General features: G+C 42.5%; 1 protein-coding gene across 2 annotated transcripts in view; it reads right to left on the bottom strand.

The window, feature by feature from the left end:
- Positions 1-18,485, bottom strand: part of SESN3 (sestrin 3) — a 38,057-nt gene extending 19,572 nt beyond the window's left edge. For both annotated transcript variants that reach the window (XM_084201248.1, XM_084201249.1), the window contains exon 1: positions 18,369-18,485. In XM_084201248.1, coding sequence (XP_084057374.1) covers positions 18,369-18,470 — 102 coding nt within the window. In that variant the 5' untranslated portion in view covers positions 18,471-18,485. The remainder of the gene's footprint in view (positions 1-18,368) is intronic.
- Positions 18,486-21,229: the final 2,744 nt, after the last annotated feature.

The following is a 21,229-nucleotide window of genomic DNA, read 5'->3' as shown; positions in this document are numbered from 1 at the left end:
CTGAAAAGTGAAGCAAGCATTAAAAAAAGTTATCTGAATGCCAGTTGTGTCTTAGCATTTACTTTTATTCAAACTCTTCTCTAGGATGCAGGAGGGATTTTGTTTATCTCTGCACATGCCAAGTTGCCTTTTGATTTAGCCACTCAACCTTGGCAGAGGAAGAGTAGTTTAGAAATGTGGCAGAAGTTTAGGATGCATCCAATTCATTTTAGGTGGTAACCTTATTATTTGTTGTAAATTTGCAGAGGATTAATGTAATAGTTAAAACTACACATAGTCTTGCTGACTAAAATGAAAGCCTCAATAGTCACAGTTTACCTGTCTTCACATGTCAGTTCTCCTGGGAGATTCTGATCGACAAGAACAAAGAAGTATATTCAGCAAAGCTGTGAAATTTTGACATTTATTGACAACAATTTTTTGATGTATCATTCTTTAAAGAAAAAAAATCTGTTTATGGCATATAATATAATAAAATTGGGATCTTTATAGCTTCAGAACATATCTACAATTCATTTCACATGAAGTTTCCATTGCAACTTCAAAAATTTAGATACACAATTGAAGGGTAAACCTTGGTGTCCTGTTATTCAAAACAATTTCTGTAGAAAAAGCCATAAAACAAAAATGTGAAGAGCAATGATTTCAATGATGCATAACACTTTATTTGCTGACAGTGTAGAACTCCTCCTTACAGCTGACCTATTCCTATAACTAAACCCAGGATATAACTCCAGAAGCAATAATACAAATGTTCAGAACAAACAACGTCAAAACGTTGAGGGTTCACAAAGCAAAAGTCCTAGCCTAGGGTCATTTGTTAGGGGGTATTTCAAGTGATTTTGCAACAGTTTCTTCCTCTTAACAGACTGTCCAACTCCAAAAATGCAAACTAAGCCATAAAGATGAAAATTAGCAGAGGAAGTCACACAGCAGGAAATCTTTTTTTAAATGAAACAGCATTTCAAAATACTTAAACCAGTAACTTTTAGCATTAAGAATTTGGCATCTTTGTGCCTCACAGCTGATGAAGTGGTGCAAAGAGCTGGGAAAAGAGCCAATGTAGTACAATTGATGGAGAGCTTTTGCTCTGGTAACAGGTTACAGCCCTTTTGGATTTCACACAATAAAAGGAAGCCTATCCCAAGTTCCCGTCCCTCTACCAGCTATTAAGAACACAATCCACACTAATTAGAAACCAAAGGTCAGCAATTTCTACCCAGCCCAAGATGGATGGTCAGGCAGGAGAAGTCCCACAATGGTTCCTTGCTCTTTGAAAGATATCTGGTACACATGGGAAAAAAACCCAGCAGTGAACACAAAGTGATGGCAGAAAAGCCTATCACCTTTTCCACAGAGCAAACCTACGTCTGCATCCTTACTGCTTCTCTCTCCTTGTGCTGGAGATCATTCCTATGAACCAAAACCAGCCTCCAACTGCACCTGGGAGCAGACAGACAAGGACCACAAGTTACATGTCAGAGTAACAAGTATCCTGAAAAACACTTCTTTATTTAGGAAACCTGAACTGTATTTCACTTTTTTTTTTTGGTCAGAATAGATCTAAATGTATCAAGTTAAAGACACACCTGTAACTTAATGCTGACTGAAGTTCAGAGTACATCTAGCTGTGTAATTAAGTCTGAAGCTCCAAAATAGAAAAATAGGAAGACCTTCACAACAAAATTCGCTCAACTAATGGTGCAAAGTCAAACCTAAACATTGATTACTAACACCTGAAAAGGACGAGAGACAAACAGCTACTTTCTTCTACTTCCTTGTTGCTTGAGAATCACTTCCACTTAACATAAGCCAAACCTCAAAGTCTGACTTTTTACTCATGCCCCAGCTGTTCTCAAATACCAAGGATGAAACTCAACTTACCAAACACAGGTACCCAAATCAGAGTTAGCCAGCTGCCTCCTGGTTCAAATGAAAAAAGGAAGGTGATGTCGAACTCAGGATGAGAACAACTGTGTCATGGAAAAGCCTGAATTTTCACCATAGACTAACAGGACTTCATGGCTAACCAGGTATTAGTCTGAAGAGCAGCAAAACATGTATTACCAGCAGACAACAAATGGTCTTCTGGTCTATTTCAGCCTTCAAAGAGCCCCTCAAAAAAAAAACAAAACCAAAATTATGGGGAGAATAGAAAAAAGGAGAAACAACGCTTCTCTCATCCGTCCATGGAGAACTTCACCTCCTTCCCTCCCTGCACACCCAGCAGTAACACTGGAGTTTGTGTGCTCCTCAAATCTGCCCTCAGGACAGAAGATCTTGTGAGTGAATGTCTAGATGACTCAATACACTACAAGTGCAGCAGAAAAGCATTTTCTATGTTTCAACAGCACCAGATATTAAGAGCAAAAGTTAGAAAACTTCAGTGGTTTTAGCTGGGACTTGTTTCATCTGTACCTTGGCTCCCTTCCACCTTCAGGTTTAGTCCACATCTGACACAGTGAGACAGACCAGCATTATCTAGTTTGGAGAACATAGCCTTTAGCCATTAAGTTGGCAAAACTGCAAAACTGCACTGAGTTAATCTGGCTGCTCATCAGCCAGGACAGGAGCGCTGCGTGTTGAGAAAGGCTCTCGGAGGCAGCACAGCATATCCTTTAATCCCCTGCCTCCTTGCAGAGGGCTGCCTTGTCCTGCCTGAGCACAGCCCATCTAACCAAGCCTGGTTTTGCTCTGCCAGAAGGGTCCCAGGAGCTCAGGAGGCTGCAGGCTCAGCGTGGGCAAGGGCAGTGACTGTGGTCACACGGGTGGCCTCCATCCTCTCAGGGAGAGACCAGATCGACCTCCCCACTGGATCCACGCAGCAGAACACTGCCAACAGGTACAGCAAACACTTGCTAGAAAGTGCAGACAGAACAGCAGCTGCTTTGACAGGCCTGAATTAATACCTAAATTAATGACTGAGAGCACAGCCTCTTTACAATACAGTAATCGAATGGTTAAATACTTCAGTTCATAAACACACACACACATTTGATTTATTTGGCATACTGCCAACTAGAGATTAAAAAACAAAAAGAGAGAAAGACCCCTGGGGTATGCAAATCCATCATGTATCTCTGGCAGAACTGTCTCCCAAGAATGCTCTACCAAATTTTTAATAGAAGTATTGTCTAAAAGGCATGCCTTGTAAGCAAGCAAAATAGAATGGTATTCATCCATACTGTAAATGCATAATGGCATCCTCCTACTGTTAAGAAAGTGGTCCAGGGTTTGATGGGTTTTTTGTTGTTTGGTTTTGGTTTTTCCAAGTATTTCAAATATACTAAATGATTGAAACACTAAATTAATGTAAGGGCAGTACACCACACAACACTGACAATTTTTTAAAGAAAGTCTTGAAAGGACTCCACTTCAATTCATGCTAGTAAAAAATTCAAATGCTACAGTATTTCAGCAGAGACATCATCACCAAGGTTTTATAAAAAAGAAGATGCATTTAACAGCATGTTACTATAAAAACAGGCTGGGTGAATTTTTAACTAGGGACCATCACCAAGGCTGCATTCTCTCATCTCTCCTCTTTGTTACTGGTGTTGCATTCATTATGACAAACAGCAGAGAGAGAGACATTTTAGGTACAGTGTGCCCTAAAACATTAGGATTTGGATTTTTACCAAGGTAAGACTCTTGAGGTTATGCCTACATTGCTGTCGCTAGCACGACTGCTGCTCTTCTACAAGTCAGCATTAAAGAAGGTCTTTGATTCACTGGTTTTGAAGAAGTCCTTGGTTAACAGTTCCTAAGTCAGGCAGGCACATGAAGCTCTCCTGCACAACAGGCTTGAGAAAATAGACAAATGTTGAGTCAGCCACTGCTGAGTTTCCAGTTAAAAGGACAAAGCTTGACAGCTCAGAGCAAACATAAAGAGATCTGCTAGCAGCAAGTATGGAGTCCTACCTTTGCACTTTACTGGAAAAAATAATAGTAATATCCTCCTCTGATTAGCATCTCAGTCCCCCACACTGCAGGGGAGGAAGCTGGGCTTTGACCTCTGCACCAGCTCACTAAAATTGTTTTCCTTCCCAGCTTCAACTTACCTGCATGACAGATTGCCATAAGCAACAAGGTCCCCTGCACTGGTCTCCTGGCCACACAAAGTATTTTGCTGCCTGAGGTGTTATTCAAGCAATGTTCGTGACTAATGTCAAACACTTGATGTTCACAGACTACCAAAGACTGAAAAATCTTCACGAGCTGAGTGTGGTGGAAATCCATCATAGAATTTAACTCAAGAAGGCAAAGGTTGAGGACCTTTTCCATGTGAAAACCTGCCTGACCTGTAACTATGAGATTTTAGATCACACAATCCAGCTTCCCAGGCATTTCCACTACTTTTCACTCTGCAATGTCACTGAACAGCTTATTCTTCTTGTAGTTTGTTCTTTTAAAATTCAGTAGGAGATGCACTCTGCCTGCTCCCCTGATTGGCCATTGAAGCAGGACATATGAGTAGGAAGTCTAAATTTTATCAGAAGAGCGGCAAATCCGCTGCAGAGATGCATTTTGCTACCTGGAGCATATCAAAGGTGCTTCTTCATTGCATTTCAGGGAATAGGTACATGAGCAGAAGCCCCACACTCCAGAAATAAACTTAGCATGTGTCCTGCCAACACTCCTTTCTGATAAGTCTGTCTCCTTGTAGTGTTTTCAGCTCAATAAAAATTTCTAAAATCTCTCGAGTAAATGCTACTGCAGACATACATTCCCAAGCACCTTTCACTAAGCAAGTACTACATAAAACCAAATTCTATTCAGAGACATAAGAAAATCAAGCAAATGGCACAAACATGGGCTTTCAAACTGCTTTTCCCATACCTTTAATGTACCAAATGATCATAGCAGTTATTTTGAATCTCTGCGTATGAACTATCTTCAGTGACATGGAAGTAACTCGCCAAGATTTAGAAAACAAAATCCTCTCACAGAGATTGAAGAGGGAAATGTGCTCTGCTCAGTACTGGAGCTCCTTCAGCTAGTTTTCTGCCATCTTTTTCATACAGGATTGTGAAACACAGTAGCTTGAGTCTTGGAAACAGCAACTCTGAACTGCTGATGTTGCTGCCACAAGCATGTCAAATAATTTTAATTGACTGCCTCCTTGATGTCACAGTCCATGCACAGTGTGCTTCTGCCACCTTCAATAAAAAATTATCAACCAACCAGCAGGAGACAAGCTCAAGCAGAGATACTTAGCCTTTTCCACAATGTGCAACTAAGCTGTGGAAATCCTTGCTGTAAGATGCTAAGGACAAAAATCCAGAGTGTGTTTAAAAGTGAAGTGTTCAAGTTCATGAAAGAGAAATAGAAGAACAGTTATTAAATATGGAAAATTCACCTCCCAGCTCAGGAAGATTTCAAATGGCAAATACTTGGATCCTGAGAGGTAGTGCTGTGGGAGTGCATAACAAACTGTTCCATTTTGTGTCTCCTTTCTTCAATATCTTCCCTTGGCCACTGTCAGGGACCGGAGTCTGACTTGCAATCTGACCCACTGTATCTGCCCTAATGCTCTCATATGTCTACAACAGATTGGTGCAAAAATAATACTTATTTTTATGTCCTATTAAAAATGGAACTTATTTTCTAACAGAGATAGAAATTGGCATCCCCTAAGCAAGGAAGCATTTTAGCGAAACTGAACCATTTCAGAAATAAGCATTGTGCTAATCCAGGGTAGATGATGCAGGCCATGGCATAGAGCTCCTTAGTGCCTGGGTGAGTACATTCCTGCACTGCCTGTTCAACACAGGTGGTATCGTATAATTTACTTCAGAATCTGAAGTACATTACACTTCAATTCTTTACTAACATGGTTTTAGGAAGCCAGTGCTATTATTCCCATTTTCTGAATGCACCTCATCAGAAGTTTCCTCAATTTAGATCTGAAAAAGGTGAAGGAAAAGAAATGCCTATTGTCTTTATGTTTTAGTGCCTTAAAACGTGAAGACAATATACTTATGAGTCTCACTACTCAGCTAATGGGCAGAGGATGTTTGTTTAGATAGATGGTACTGGAAGAAAAGCACATATTGGCTATGCTACCTCACCATGGAGAACTTTAAGCCATTTGTGTTAACATTCAAGACAACATCAAACACGAAAACATGAGCCAGAAGCATAAGGTTTCTAATTTATATGTTCCTTAAAATTTTAAGTTAATCCATTGAAAAGCTTTTAAAAGAAAATGAGAAACCCCCTTGGCACAAGTTTCTTGGACAAAAGCTTATGTACAACTAATGATCACTGACATCCTTGCAACAGTTCAAATAATGCAAGGCACACTGATGCTGTTCTCCTCACTCTGCCTGGGAAGGAATAGCCCTCCTGGACATCCAAAAGGAGCAATATCCTCCTGCTTTAAGAGAAGCACCTTTTTTTGCCATCTTTCTTTGGCTGATGACTCAAACAGAGAGAATGTGCCAGACGAAAATAAAATCTCCCTGACTAACATGCTTTACCTCTAGCCTAAAGGTACAATTTCCAAGAGCAAGCGCCTTGCTGTCTAAGCCAGGAGTTTAAGCCTCTTTTGATTAGTTGACTTGTAAGCATTTTGAGAAGGAGGTGGCATCTACACCATGCCTCTGAGTTTACTGAAGTAAGTCTGCTTACACAGTCTCCCTGAAGGAAGTCCAGAAAAATCTTATAGGTGCTAGGGCCACAGATGGAAAACCACGGGTGAGCCCTTTTGATTTTTCACCTGATAGGCAATCCTAAAATGGTCACCAATTACAACAAATTATTTCTCCAAGGAGTCTTGTTTGCAAAGGCAGGAGACTGTTTTACAATGAGCAGGGAGCTGACACACAGTTTTACATTTGATTAGTCTGGGAAAGTCTGGCTAAGAGACAGACAGGGGAAATCATCTCAGCTGCACATTCGCAAGCCACCGACTTGCTGGAACGACCATAAGAATTCTTGCAGTCAGGCAGTTTCTTCCCTTTTTTTTTTTTTTTTTAAAAGAACATTTTGCATCTTAAGTTACATCTTACCAAAGTGAGTCATTAGTGAGATACAATCTCCAAAACACACTGACTTAATGCAGCTGAACTGGTGGCAGCAAAGACCTAAGATACATTTGTATTTTCACGATGGAGCTTAAAAGATATGCTGATTTTCAAAAACGAAGACTCCTAACTGTTAGAGAAGATTTATTGCATGTAAATACAAGAATTGTCTACAGACAGATCAGCCACTCCTGCTCTCTCCAGCCACCCCGGCCAGCAGATTGACAGATTTACCCCCAGCTGGCAGGTGCTACCATTTTCTCAGAGTACTGCCTATACTTTTACTAAGAGGGCTTTTGCCACAGTTTGGTGACTTAATGACTCTACCAAAAAAAAAAAAAAGGCACCAGCAAGTAATAAAGAAATAATAAACTCGCTTATTTTATATCCTGTTTGAATAATGACTTCTGTAGCTATGGAAGAGTGATTAACATGCACTGCCTAATACAGTTCTTCACTGCCCTCCAGTCAACTTGCCCTTTCTCTTAATGAAGTCACCAAACCCAAACCGAGACCTTTTCAACAGAGTAAGCCCAGCTCCAAAGAGACACATTCACAGCCTTTACTTGCCCTAGCCCTACTTCTATGCAGACGGAGGTGAGACGATGCAATTTTTCATCCAACTTTTCTGGGAAACAAGAACTGACGCCATAGACCTACCTCCTCAAACAAGACAAATTAATCATTTTGGATGGCTGGATGCTGCCTCTATGCATTCATGAGGCACAGCTTAACTCAAAGGAGTGTCCCACACAAAACAGCAACAGCGCTGGAGAGTCAAACTGCTTTTGCTTGTATGGCAAGTTTCTGTTGGATAAATAGGTCAAGCAACTACACCTTTATCTAATACCTTTTGCATTAGTGGCCTAAAGAGCAGGGGCATGGAGGGAGACCCTCCTTCCCCCTCCTGCTTTTCTAAGCCATGTCTGAAAGATGTTTGCAGCATACCCTCCATGGCTGCAGCCTGCTTTCCTTCCACTTGGACTCTGCTCTGCTGGAGGAGGCACCAAGCTCCATCTCTCCTGAAGAACTACAATGCTGGCTGCAGGCTCCTTCAACCTTTAATTACATTAAGTTGACCTTTTCAACCAACACACCTTTCCTCCTAACTATTTGTCAAGCACCAGCACAGAAGTGAGACAACTTTTAAATTGCTGGAATAAAAGTCACTTATTTCAAAGCAGATTCCACTTCAGTGACCCCCAATGTTACCGCCACATCTAGTCTCTCCCCAGTAACACAAAACTTAAAATAATAATGTAATTGAACAATTTGTTTCTGTTTTCTGGAGGGAAAAGAAGATGAAAATATTCTATGAACCATTAATATGGCGTAAACTAGTCAGGAGTTTTTCTGGTTCAACATTTCCACTGCATTTGTTTAAATGTGGCAACTGAAAAATGTAAAAATATTAAATATGGTGGAGAAACAGAACTGAATAAAAAACCTCAAAAACCAAAACACAAGAAAGAACACAAAAGGCCATGTCTGATTCTAGTGAGATGCATTAGAGCCTGTCTTCTGGATTTCATAGGGAGAAGGCAACCAATCAAAATGAACTGCTGACTAATGAACACCAAGCACTTCAAGTGTTCCTGAAGTATTTTGATATGTCTCCTACCACTGGGGACTGGAAGTTTCTACCACAGGATATTACCAGAGTCCCAATTTAGAGTTTTCTAGCCATAGTGTCCTGAGTGAAATTGGCTGCAACTAAATTAAAGAGGACTTGAAAAACATGGGTGCTCAAACAGCTGCCACTGCACATAATGGGTGTTGCAACCAGCTTTTGGAGGGAACTGAAGGAGCCAGCTCATAACAGGGAGAGAAATGCGGTGCTTCAACTGTAAATTCTTATTTACAGTGTGGTGTTGTCATCTTATTCCTGGACAACAACAGGGACAAACTGGGAACTTCAGCAAGTTTCTACCTCATATACACATCAAGCTGTGTATAATATATGTGCACAACCACCTGAAGTCTAGCTTACAGAGTTAGTTCTAGGGGTGCTTCTCTATAAACAGTTGCCTTAATTTTCTAACTCTAAGCCAGATATTGCAGTCAGGCAATCATTGCTCACTAGAATAGTCACATCCTGATGCTGATTTCCAGGGAGGCACAAGGTTTGCTCTGCCTGCTGAATAGCCAGTGGGTATTTGCATGCAGGCAGCACATTGACTTCAAGACACAGAACATACTGTAGTAAAGCAACATTTCACGTGTTCTTCCACACTGGATGAGATCCAGCTGGTGTCAGGTAGAATATTTAGACAGCATGTAGGCGCTCCATTTCATTAGAGGTCTAATCAAATTTCTAAATGCTAGAACAAATTACTATTTCCACACCTCTAATCAGCAATGAGGGTGCTTTACTGAGAGGAATGTCAATCAACTCAGAGGGGAATATTTTTTATTTTTTTAGTTAATAGGCATAATTACTTTAAAACAGATTTAGAACCATATGGCCAAAACCCCTCCAGATACATTTAGACAATAATGTAACAATATTCCCTTTACCACATGCTACAGCAGGAGATATTAAACATATTTACAAGCATGTGCTATTAAATTAGGTTCAACACTGTTAAGACACTGTCTTATTAAATAGTTTTTAACTGCAGAATTCATATGGAGGAGAGAACATATGCTAGCTTTCAATTGTTTTGTTAGTATCAGCCAGAGCAAATCCAATGCAATAACAAACTGCCCAGAGACAAATAAATGATGATTTTGAATAAGCAGCTGTGTACTGCTCTAGAATGGTTTACACCAAGACAGCTTGTATTCCTTCACTGTCATGAGCATAACTTTGTTTACTGAGGTTATGTGCAATTGCTCAGAAGCATGAATTTTCATTTGAAAATGTTAAGTGAGGAGTCATTCTTGCAACCATTCCTCCTTTCTAAGGAACAATTTTAATCCATCCTATAAAGTGTCAAATGACTCTGAAGGAATTTACATTTCTCTCCAATTTCATGACAAAACTAATTTGAAATTTAATATGCTTTAAAACAGATACACAATTACGCATTTTGATTCCAAACTGCAGCAATTGAGACATATTGACTGTATTTATGACTTTACTGCTCATTCTGAGTAGATGAAAACCTGATTTTCAAGTTACCTTTTACTTTTCTTCTAAATGTCTTTTGCACTTACAGAAGTAACAGCGATCTATGACTCCAAAGAATTCTCATGATTCCTCCTGGCTTTCCTACACGTTAACCTAACATTAGTGTATGTTGGATGACTTAAACCACAGGCCTAAGGGTGGTCCACGCACTGACCACACCTATTCCCTTGTGACAAAGACTTATTACTTCTGTTCCAGCCTACTCTCAACACATGGAGCCAGGAATACTTCATATTCCACTCCAGTATTATTTTTTTACCACCTGATCCCCTGAGGAAGGGGACTACAGGTAGCCTCACACTATTACCAAGTTCAAAAGGTTGGAGGCTGAGCTCAAAATCCATTAGAAATCCATTGCTAGTCTAACAAAACAAGGTGCTTACCTTAGGAGTAACATGAGAGTCATTAACAACAGCAAAAGGTGTTTAATCAGGAGGTTGTATCTGTTTATTTAACTTACCCTAATTCAGGTAACCAGGGACATTCAGGAAAGAATTAATATATCTTGCTTGATTAAGAGCACTGACTTCTGTCTCTTACCCTGAGCACCATCACTTACATCAGCCTCTCCCTAACTTAAATCCATGACTGCCACAAAGATTATGCCCACAAGAAAAAAGCCCATGCTTCAAAACACCTTCCTCTCAATTTAAGAAAGATGTGAGAATGAAGATATCTGAATAAATAAGTGGTTGATATGGTCTGTAACAGGAACAAAATAGTTATTCAGCTTCATAAACACATAATATTGTCTCCCATCTCTACCAGCATTTTGGCTCAAGTGATAGTTATCTAATGTCTGATATGCAAGAAGCATCCTATAATAAAAATCTGAAACTAGTAATTAAGAGAGACATTTAAAATTAATACCTCTTGATCATGCCTCTCCTATTATCAGTAACACTGGTCTGCCCAGGATGGCATGCCAAGAGCTGCATAGAATTTCTTGAACTATCTGTAATGTATTTCATGGACTGACTGATAGGCAAACAATCAGAAAAAAATTGTTTGTGGAGAGTATCCCTACCTCCCTCTAATGGCATTTCACAATTTGATTCATCTGCATTACATTCCCTATAGCTTCTACTCAAAGCACAAAGACTACCAGGCTGGGCTGCAGAGACAACAATGGGGAGCACCTCTGCATACAAACAGGAACACCTGCAAAGAACAGAGAAATTAAACAGAATAAATTATTTCCATACAGGTTTTTCCAAAGATGATGAGGTGCAATTTCTCATTAACTGAGGTCTCCCTCCTGAGAATTCAAATTTCTTTTCTACTGAAAATGCCCCATCTCCCCCTGGTCCATCCTGACCCACTTAGACAAAAGCCAATATTCAGCCCGGACACACAAACTATGCTTGAGATCCCCCATTATTCTCCCGCCCTGTAAATGGAAATCTGTTAATAAAATCTCCAGACCCCAGCTATGCATAGCCAGGGGAGAATTATAGCACTATCTTCTGTCTCTCAAATCTCCCTAGCCAGAAATAAACCAGTTCAAATAAAGAACTAAATGAGTATTAGCAGCTCCCTCACCAATGTGGGAGAGAGGAAAAACCAAGGATGCTTAATGAACCATAGCATTTTTTTCAGATTTCAAAACACTGCCGTTTAAAGAGATGTGAGATTTGAAGCCCTAATTAAGTAATATGCATAAATTTAAAGCAAATGTTCACAGAGTCCACATCTCTAAACCACAGCCTGTGATTTGGCTAATGCAATGCTCCACTCCCAGAAGTAAGTCTTAGCAGAAGACAACCTCCACACTTGGCTAACCCACTCACAACGCTAAACCTCAAAGTTCTTTTGAAGAAAGTCCTTCTGCTCACTTTCCTTTCTCACCTCCATTCCCTCCCTTTAATTCAGGAAAGATTGTGTTTTTGCTTTTGTTCTTTTTTTTTTTTTTTTTTAATAGAATGACTATTCTAAATGAACATAGTTGCTACAAGGCCACCTCTTACAGCTTTTCATTGCAAAACAGCATCATTCACCAGAGGTTCATTTAACTCATGCCACTCTCATTACAGGTCTAATGAAAATTTAATTGTTCTGCCATCTCATTTTCAGCCAGTAAAACTAGGAAAACACAAGGAAGTTTCTTTACAGTAGTTTTTAAGGCAAAAGTAGGAGAACCCAGGCAGTCTTAGGACCAGCATACATGTGTAAAGAGCAATACTGCCCTTCGATTTCAAGACACAAAGACTCTACACAGGGGATGGGAGAGCAACCAGTTGAATGGATGAGATTCTGAAAAGATACAAATTATTGAAACACTCATGACGATGGGGAAGGAGAGAAACCAGTCAACTCTGGATTTTAACTGCATTTATTTCACAGGAAAGAACCTTGTTCTTAGTTGTTAATTTGATGGGAGTTTTTTTAAATCAAATCTTTCAATAAAAAATGAGAATGAATTATGAGAGTGAGTGGCCTCTTGCTGTCAACTTTAACTGCCCTAAAAAGTTTGGTTTATTGCTCTTGGTTTACACCTTTACATTTTTGGATCCAAAAAATTCCATCTTGACCCGCAGCTGTGCATGCAGGATTAGTTGGAGGAGTGACCTGAGCTGGTTTCACCATGTTTCACCAGTGCTCCAGGGGACTGGAAGACACAAACACTGAAGACAGACACAATGTTTTACACAACAGAACGTTGCTAAAATTAGAACCAATGCAAACAGAGTTGATTTTTCATGACAGACTTTGCAAATCATTTTGAGAACTCCTTTAAGAGGAAACACATTGGAGATTTAAAGCCATCTAGGCAGCTCCTCACACCCCCTACAATGTGAAGAGAGATTATTATTATGAGGCATCAAACTATGGAAGACATAATTTGATTTTACAAATTAAGATCCTCTGTGACAGCCAACGTTTGTTGATGAGATTTCCAAAGCCAACTAGACTATGCAACACAACAACAACAACAACAAAAGTGCTGCATTGTGGAAAACCCAGGGTGTTTTCCAAGCAAAGGCATAGCAACTTTGATTTGCCTATGCTCAGAATAGATTGAACCAGCCTGACTTTCCTCAAAATAGCTGAGATATCCTTGAAAAGCCTCTGGATTTTTACAGTGCAGGTAACAGCATCTCCATGCATCTTCATGACTCATGGTGACACATATTTTAGCTTACACAGGCTTATGAGACCTGACATTAAACTATTTTTGGTTCACTTTTGGGCTACTTTCTTATTCACCCACACAGAAGAATAATGTGAATGAAAGTGTGTCTTTTCTTTTTTTTCTTTTTTTTTGGATATGACCTCAACTCCCTGAGCCTAGGCTAGTGCTATTGTAAGCACATCATTTAATGATGTTCACACATTTTTCTATCTTAAAAGTGGGTGCTTTTTTTGGCAGCATCAGACCTAGAACAAACTCTTCCAGATCCTTGTACCTGTGGACACTTCAATTTTCCAGCCTAAATGATTTATGACCATATTACATCCATCTACTCTTGAGCTAATTTCTCCTCACTTGCTCTTACCATGAGATGTATTTATAGACACTGATCATATCCCCTCTCAGCCTTTGTTTTTGCTGGATTAAAAACCCAAACTTTTTTAGTTTCCTTCTGTGAAATCAGTACACCTTTTTTCCAGCAACAAGCCAGCTCCCCTCTGTGCCTGTTTACTTAGGATCTATCCTTCCCAGCTTCCCTCCTCTTCAACAGCACAGCTCTGAAGGGCGACAGGAAGGTGCTGGTCCTCCTGCATTGACATCCTCCTCCCTGCTCCTTCCAAGGAGCTGCTCTTATTATAGTGATCAGCAGCAAACAGCCAAGCCTGTAACTCTCACATTTCATACCACTGCATTTCACACCACTTCAACTATGCCTGTGCTCAAGATCTCCCAGCTCTCCACAAAATGTCCCTCTCTCCCTGGACCAACAACATTTATCACTTGTATTGTCCTCTCAGCACAGTGACTTCTCCTTCCAGCATGGCCCACCATAATTCCCATTCCCATCAGTTCCCAATCCCTGTAATTAACAGTAACAGAAAAATAGACAGACTGTGTCAGATCAAAGGTCCCTCCTGCCCAGTAACTTGTCACTGCCAGGGGACAACAGCACACATGTAACAGCCAGGAAAGCATACAGAAACTATACTGAGAGGTGTTGCTATTTCATATTTACATCTGTTGTTTAATTTTTCTGTTATGAATTTGTGCAAATAGTTTTCAAACTCAGTTAAATTTTTTGATACATAGAACATTTGTTGCGAGTAAATACAAACATTTAATTTGCATTGACTTGCAGTGTCAAGTAAAACCTTTAAATGTTACTTCATATGTTTAATGACTAAAGTGGAGTTTTAGTCCATTCAAAGCTTTTTGAAGAGGACACTCTAGCAGCTGTCTTATCAATAGAAGACCACTACATTAGTCTAGTATGGCCTGCTTTTGGTGATATCATGTCATACATATTTTTTTCATATTTGCTTTAGCAACTTTGTACAGTATTGAGAGTTGTACTGAAGGAGGAGACACGCAATGGAAGATGAGGAGCAAATTATGTCCATCATTTTTATGGGTATTTCGCCTCTAGCAGGCTCACCCTGGTCAGGTAGGTCTATAAATACCAGGAAAAGCCCTGGATTTTATATGCCTTTATGCTGCACTCCAGCACAGACACTGGCTCAAGCCGGGAGGGTCAGCTAAGTCGGGTCCACTTCCACCTTGCCAACACTGAAGGTTGCTTTCAAACCACACTCCTCTGTCACCCACCTGGCAACAGCCCTTCTATCTCCCTCACTGAAATCTAACACAAACGAAATATTTAATCCTGGAACCATGTTTATACTTTTCTGCCCTTCCAACTTGTATCTACACGTAAAAGAACCTTTTACTTCACACGCTTTGCAATTTGCAACCAAGCTTGAACAGTTGGCAAATCCTCCCTGTTCCTACATTTCCTGACATATCAGGATTTTTCCATCCCCTGAAGACTTTTTGCTTATTCTTCAAAGCCTTCCTGAACCAGTGATTTATCCAAAGAAATACTGAGCTCTTCTTATATAATATTCTCTTCTTTCTTGCTTGGGATATGGATTTTGTTTAAGCAGGAGAACCTTGGGTTTCCATCAGGCTCCAGGATAACACCCTGGAGCTCCCCTGCCCAGGGACTCCCCTGCATGTTGCATTTTCCAAAGGGAGAGCTGGAGCTGTCCTGGTTACTGAAGTGGCAGCAACTCTCAGCCACCTCTAGGAAAGACTTGGCAACAGCACCCCTCTGCCCTGTTAAGCACTTTTCCCTACTGCTATGCCACAGTTTTGTTACAAAGGCTGACCATCCATCCCATGAACCAGAGCTACTGCACTTGTTTTGGTCATTCTTCCATTTATTCAAAACTGATTAAAAGCATTAGCCTTGGTTGTGTGTTCAACAAGCTCACTCACCAAACCCAAGACAGAATCACCTATTACTGTCTGTCCTTTTATTTTTTTTCCCTCCTAAACCAAATAACGATGAAGTTTTGTATCTATGACCGTCTAAGCCCTTCTGATTAGCAACAATTCTTCTGCAAGTAGATCTGATTATCTATAGAGTGCCGTAACAATAAAGCCAACTGGAATATGTATCCTTTTAATATGAGAAACCTTCTTCAAAGGCAAATTCAACCCATGAATCCTTAGCAAGATTCTCAGTGCTGCCCTCATAGAACTTTCCATAATAAATGTAACTTTGATTAATCTGAAATTGGACGAAGCATAAAGTGCTGCATCTAGCTTTTCCTGTTTCCCAGCTGAGAGAGAAACTTACCTTCACCCATGAGAATCCAAAACCTGCTAGACTATTTCAAATTTCATTATATGCCACTGAGTTGAAAGCTTGCTTTGCCCCTTATGATTTTGACGACAGCTCTACCTAAACTGTGAGCATTCAAATGACTTCAAATAAAGACTTAAAACGGAGGAGGGCAGAAGAGATTCAACGTGTTCCAAGGCCAATCATTTTTTCCAGTATATTATCACATGAACATTAAGGAAAAAAACCCACACACCATCAAAAGAACAGATGAGGCAGCACTTTTCTGAGGATTATTACTCGTCAAGATTCAGGTCAAATTTACATCTTGCTTCTATCAAGTGTTTTGTTTTGGGTTTTTTCCTCATGTCTTCTACTTGCATGCTTGCCAATGAGGTGCAAAAGGTTAAAATTTACAGTGATTTTTATTACAGCAACTTTTAAATAATGACAGATGTAGTCAGAAGCTTTGCACTTCTGTTTTTGTTGTCCAGCCTCCAACAGAGATGGAACGATGTCCCAGTGGCACCACTGAAAGCACAGAACACCTATGATTCAAGAGGGTTTCATGGGCTGTCACACAGTTTCTTTATTCTTCCCCAGTTTTGTATGGTTGAAATGACCACAGCCAAAGAAGAGCAGCACTAAGTTGCCTTCCTCAACAGACCCAACTGGGTTCCTATGTTTCACCATCATCCCTAAACTACTTTAAAATAAAATAAAAATACAACAATAAATCAAATCCAGCAAGTTTCCCATTACCAGAAAAGTACTGTCTAACCACGACCCCACCTCCTATCTCCCACTGATATTAAAGAGGTACACAAAAAAAGTCCTACCCAGCAGGATGGGAATACGACTTCAAAAAAATTCACTAACTTAAATTTAATTTTAGATCTACAAGTGCTGCCAAGCACCACTTTATTTGTCAACAAAACATTTTGATTATTTGGCAGAACAAAGCAAGCTCCCTCCCTGCTTGCTCTACAGACAAATTTGGCACTGGTTAATTTGTATGTCTTCAGACATATGTCAAGTCTGAAGCTGTTTCAGGCTTTAACCCTGCAGAACTTCTCTGTTTTAAGTACTTGTTTTTCTTTAAGGGGGAACAGCAGCAAGCTAAAGCCAAGAAGGGATTTGGTCCTGCAACAAAATGGTTAAAAATCAGACTCTGCTGATGTGTGCTTCTCTGATCCATTACATTTCTCGCAAGCTGAGCTAAGAGCTGAGCACCAAGTATCAACTGTAATATGATCCAAGAGTTTATGGAAAAAATAACTGCACATACCAAGCATGCACATTTAATAAGATTTTGTTTCCATTAAAACATTCAAGAAACACGATTTTTAAGATCTGCTTCTCTCTCTGACCGATTTTTAACGTTTCTCCTCCCCCTCCCCTAAATACACACCTCCTTTCCAAAAACCAAACCCTTAAAAAAAAAAAAAAAAAGGAAGAAAGAAAAAAGCAGTCCTACTGCAGGGAAGAGAGGCTTGAAAAACAACTTTGATTGGCACTTGGCCTGACCCACAGAGGAAGAAAAACAGTTTTTGGACAAAGAGCGCAAATATTTGAGCTCATTGACTTATATGCTTTCTTAGCATTTGCAAGAACCAACCTGGCGCAAAATGTGTTGGGAGAGATTGAATTAAAATAAAACCAAAACCGGCATCGCGTTCATCTCGGGCGCTCGGAGACTCGGCGCATTTGAACAGCTCAGCAATTTTAATTCATTTGCGCTGGACAAACAAAAAGCACCTCCACTAATGCTCCCCGAGAGGCAGATGTCGGCGGCGGGGGGTGCAGCCACCGCACCCTCGGGGGGCGCGGGGGATCCGCAGGGAAGCGGCCGGGCGCTGCGGGGATGTGCTCTGCGGACCGGGGGCCGGGGGCCTGCCCATTCTTTGCCGCTTTTCTTACATTTTTACAGCTCTGATCTCAGATCCCCAACCCTCCCCCCCCCCGCACAAAGACTTGACGGAGATCGCGGGGATGAATTTCGCCGGTGGAATACGTGGACAATAAACTTTACGAGCGCGGCGGGGCCCCAGGTCAAGCCCCCCCACTGCCGAGTGCCGCCCAGACCCTCGGGATGCAGGGGGGCAGCCTGGGACAAGCCTGAGCAAGTGACAGCCGTCCCAAGGGGGATGGGGGAGATGGGGGCGCGGCACTCGGCACCCCTCGGCGCCCCCTGGGTTCCCCTCGCCCTGCTCCCCCCTGCTACCCCCACCCCACATTCCTAGGCACTCTCCTCCTGGGAAGCCCCCACGCCACTGCCTCCTCCATCCCCCCGCCCCGCAGCTGCCCTATTGCCCACTGCCCCTCTGGCCGCTGCCGCCGTACGCGTCCCAGCCGCCAAGTCTCTGTCCCGCTGCCCCTCGCTTCCCCAGTCCCCCCACAAACCTCTCCCGCAGCTCCCGCCGCCTCCGTGCGGGCGCCCCCCGATACCTGTCTCGGCACCTTCCGGCAATTGCCGCACACCCGGTACTGCCCGGCGGCGGCGGCAGCGGCGGCGGCGCTGCCCACGGGTCCGGAGCCGAGGCGGTTCATGGTGGCGGGGACGGCGGCGACGGCCGGGCGGGACGGGGAGGCCCAGGACGCTCCGCGCCGCTCAGCTGCCCGCGCCGCCGGCCGCCCCCATCCCCGGCCGCGGCCCCAGCGCCCGCTCCGCGCCGCCGCCCCCCGCGCACACCCCCGCGGCCCCCGCCAATCCGCGCCGTCCGCCCCGCCCACCGCCGCCGCCGCCGGCCAATCGAGACGGACAGCCCGCCGCCGGCCAATGGGCAGCGCCCGCTCCGGCTCCCATCTCCGGGCAGCCTGCGAGAGGGGGCGCGGCGGAAGGCGTGGCCGGCGCAGCGGAGGGGCGTGGCCGGTGGCGTCGCTGGGCAGCCTTGGGCAGAGAGGGGCGGGGCCCTCCACTCGGCGCGTGCTTCCCGCTGGCCAATAGGGAGGGCGCCATGCAAAGCAGGCCCGGAGGCCACGCCCCCGGGGCCGGGGTCCCGGCGACCGCCGTTCCCGCGGTGCCGCTCCCGCTCCCGCTGCGGCGCCCGCGGGGTCCCGGTGTGGGCACCGCGGGGATGAGGGGCCGCCCCGGGGCCACAGCCAGTCCCTGGCCATGGCCGTGCTCCTCGTCTCGAGATACACCGGCTCCCGGGGCGGGGGGCGAGCTGTTCTCGCTGCCACGGCGGCGGGCTGCACTTGCAGGGGCACGACTGCGCTGCTGCCGGGCAGAGCAGGATGAGCTGCGTGCTCTGGGGGCAGCTGGGAGCAGCCTGCGAGACTGTGTGTGTGTGTGTGTGTGTATATGTATATGTTTGTGTGTGTGTCTGTGTGTGCGTGTGTGTATATGTATATGTATATATATGTGTGTGTGCGTGCGTATGTGTGTGTGCATATGTGTGTGTGTATGTGTGTGTCTCTGTGTGTGTCTGTGTGTGTGTGTGCTTGCCTCAGGTCGCCGGGATTGTTAGGGATGATGAGTCAGGTTTTCTAGGCTCCATGCTAATGCACGGAGATGGAGTGTATAATTAGGACAGAGGCAAATCTATTATCTGCAGCCTCGGAGAGCTGGAGTGTGAACCTCTTTTTTTTTTTTTTTTTTTTCAACACGGCATCGCTGCAGTTTCCCTTGCCTGTGCGCTCTTTAGCTTTTAAGTGCGTGCAGAGGAGCTTCAGCATAAGTAGTCCCACCGACGTCAATAAAAGTTCATTAAATGTCGAGCGTTACATAACTCGTATTTTGGAAGATAATGATATAGAAGTATTTTATTTTTTAATGGGATCAGAATGCTATTACTCTCCAAAATTTCTAAGCAGATTTGGGATGTTATGTTGTTTTCAAGGTTTCTCTCGGAGAAAGAATTTCAAATCAGCTGGTTTTGCTTTGCCTGGGAATACTTTCTATTTTTGCAAAACGAAGCGTTGTATAATTCAGTCAACTGGCTGGCTAAAAAGGGCACAATGCAATTAGTAATTTCCATATCTTAAAGGAGACTGATTGAACCTAGATCTGTCTTTGAGAACTACCGAAAAGTTTCTCAGATCAGACCTTGCTAGCAGAAGTAAAACCACATTCACAGAAACATTCTCCTCCATGCTTTCCCTTCTATCCATTTGAAAAGGGATCTTTTCCTTAGACAGAGCAGCCTTCAACAGACGGACACTCTGTGGACTCCACTGTTGGGAATGCATCCAAATGTTACACTCACAGGCAGCCATACAAAGTGCTTGGAGAGGAATACATGGAAGGGGGTTGGGTTCTTTTGTTTTGTTTTTTGGGGGTTTTTTTTCCCCAAATAGTGCACTAGAAACGGCATCCCAACATGAGAAAGCAGCTTGTTTGCCTGAGTGCAGGTACTTGCTGTGCCCTGTCTGAATCCCACACACTGCAGCATGGTGCTATTTAAACCAGGGGAGAAGGGTAGCCAAACAGGTTCGTTTTCATCGTGTCGTCTGAATGTAATGCTAAAATCTAAGTAAACTACATGAATGATGTAAACAGCCTTTTATTTCTTGCTGAACTTCATTATAATGTTATCTGAAATGGGAATGTTTAAAAGAAGCAGTAGAGGATGGGTGTTATTAAGCCACAAGCAAAGGGGAGTTTACTCTTCAGCTCAAATAAGATCACTTTGAGTCATTTGCTGTTAAAGTGTCTGGTTCAAAACTCAAATCCATTGGCAATGATGGTAGCAGATATGTTTGAAAAACAGGTAAGAGAAAGATTTTGGCTGAGTTACTACTAATATTTAAGATCAGAACATTTACAAATACTCAGATTTCAGTAATAGCATCCATCCATTTATTTTATATCCATAGTGGTAAGCACACATGACTAAATATTCTTAGAAACCTGGTTGGGTCCCATTCCCCTGCTGAAATTGTTTCTGCCTTGAGTGACAACTTCAGATCTTCATCATAGTCCATTAAAGCCAGGAAAATTTTCCATTAGCCAGGTGTGAAAGTTAGGCAGACTTGTAAGGCAGTTTAAAATTAAAGAAATTTGGTATCTAGTCTCTGTTCTGCCACAAACATCTTGTGAAAGAAAGCAGGACATGCATGCGTAGATGCTTAAGTATTTGGTTGACTAACCCTTAATTAAACAAGAAGCACTTAAGTACCTTTGTGGCTCCCAGTCTTGCTTTTCAGTACTTTAGTATCTGAGAAATGTCAAGAGAAATATAAACTTTGAAAGTGTTTCATTGTTTTTGGAAACAATACAGCAAATGGAAGTTGCCTAAAACCCTTTTTTGCCTTCAACAAGAATTCCATTGTATATCTTCTCTGGAGTTCATTTCCCCCCTCTGCAA

The sequence above is a fragment of the Fringilla coelebs genome (genome assembly GCF_963513975.1).
Source record: "Fringilla coelebs genome assembly, chromosome: 2".
Taxonomy (NCBI): Eukaryota; Metazoa; Chordata; class Aves; order Passeriformes; family Fringillidae; genus Fringilla; species Fringilla coelebs.
This window is presented reverse-complemented; position numbering and strand designations above follow the sequence as displayed.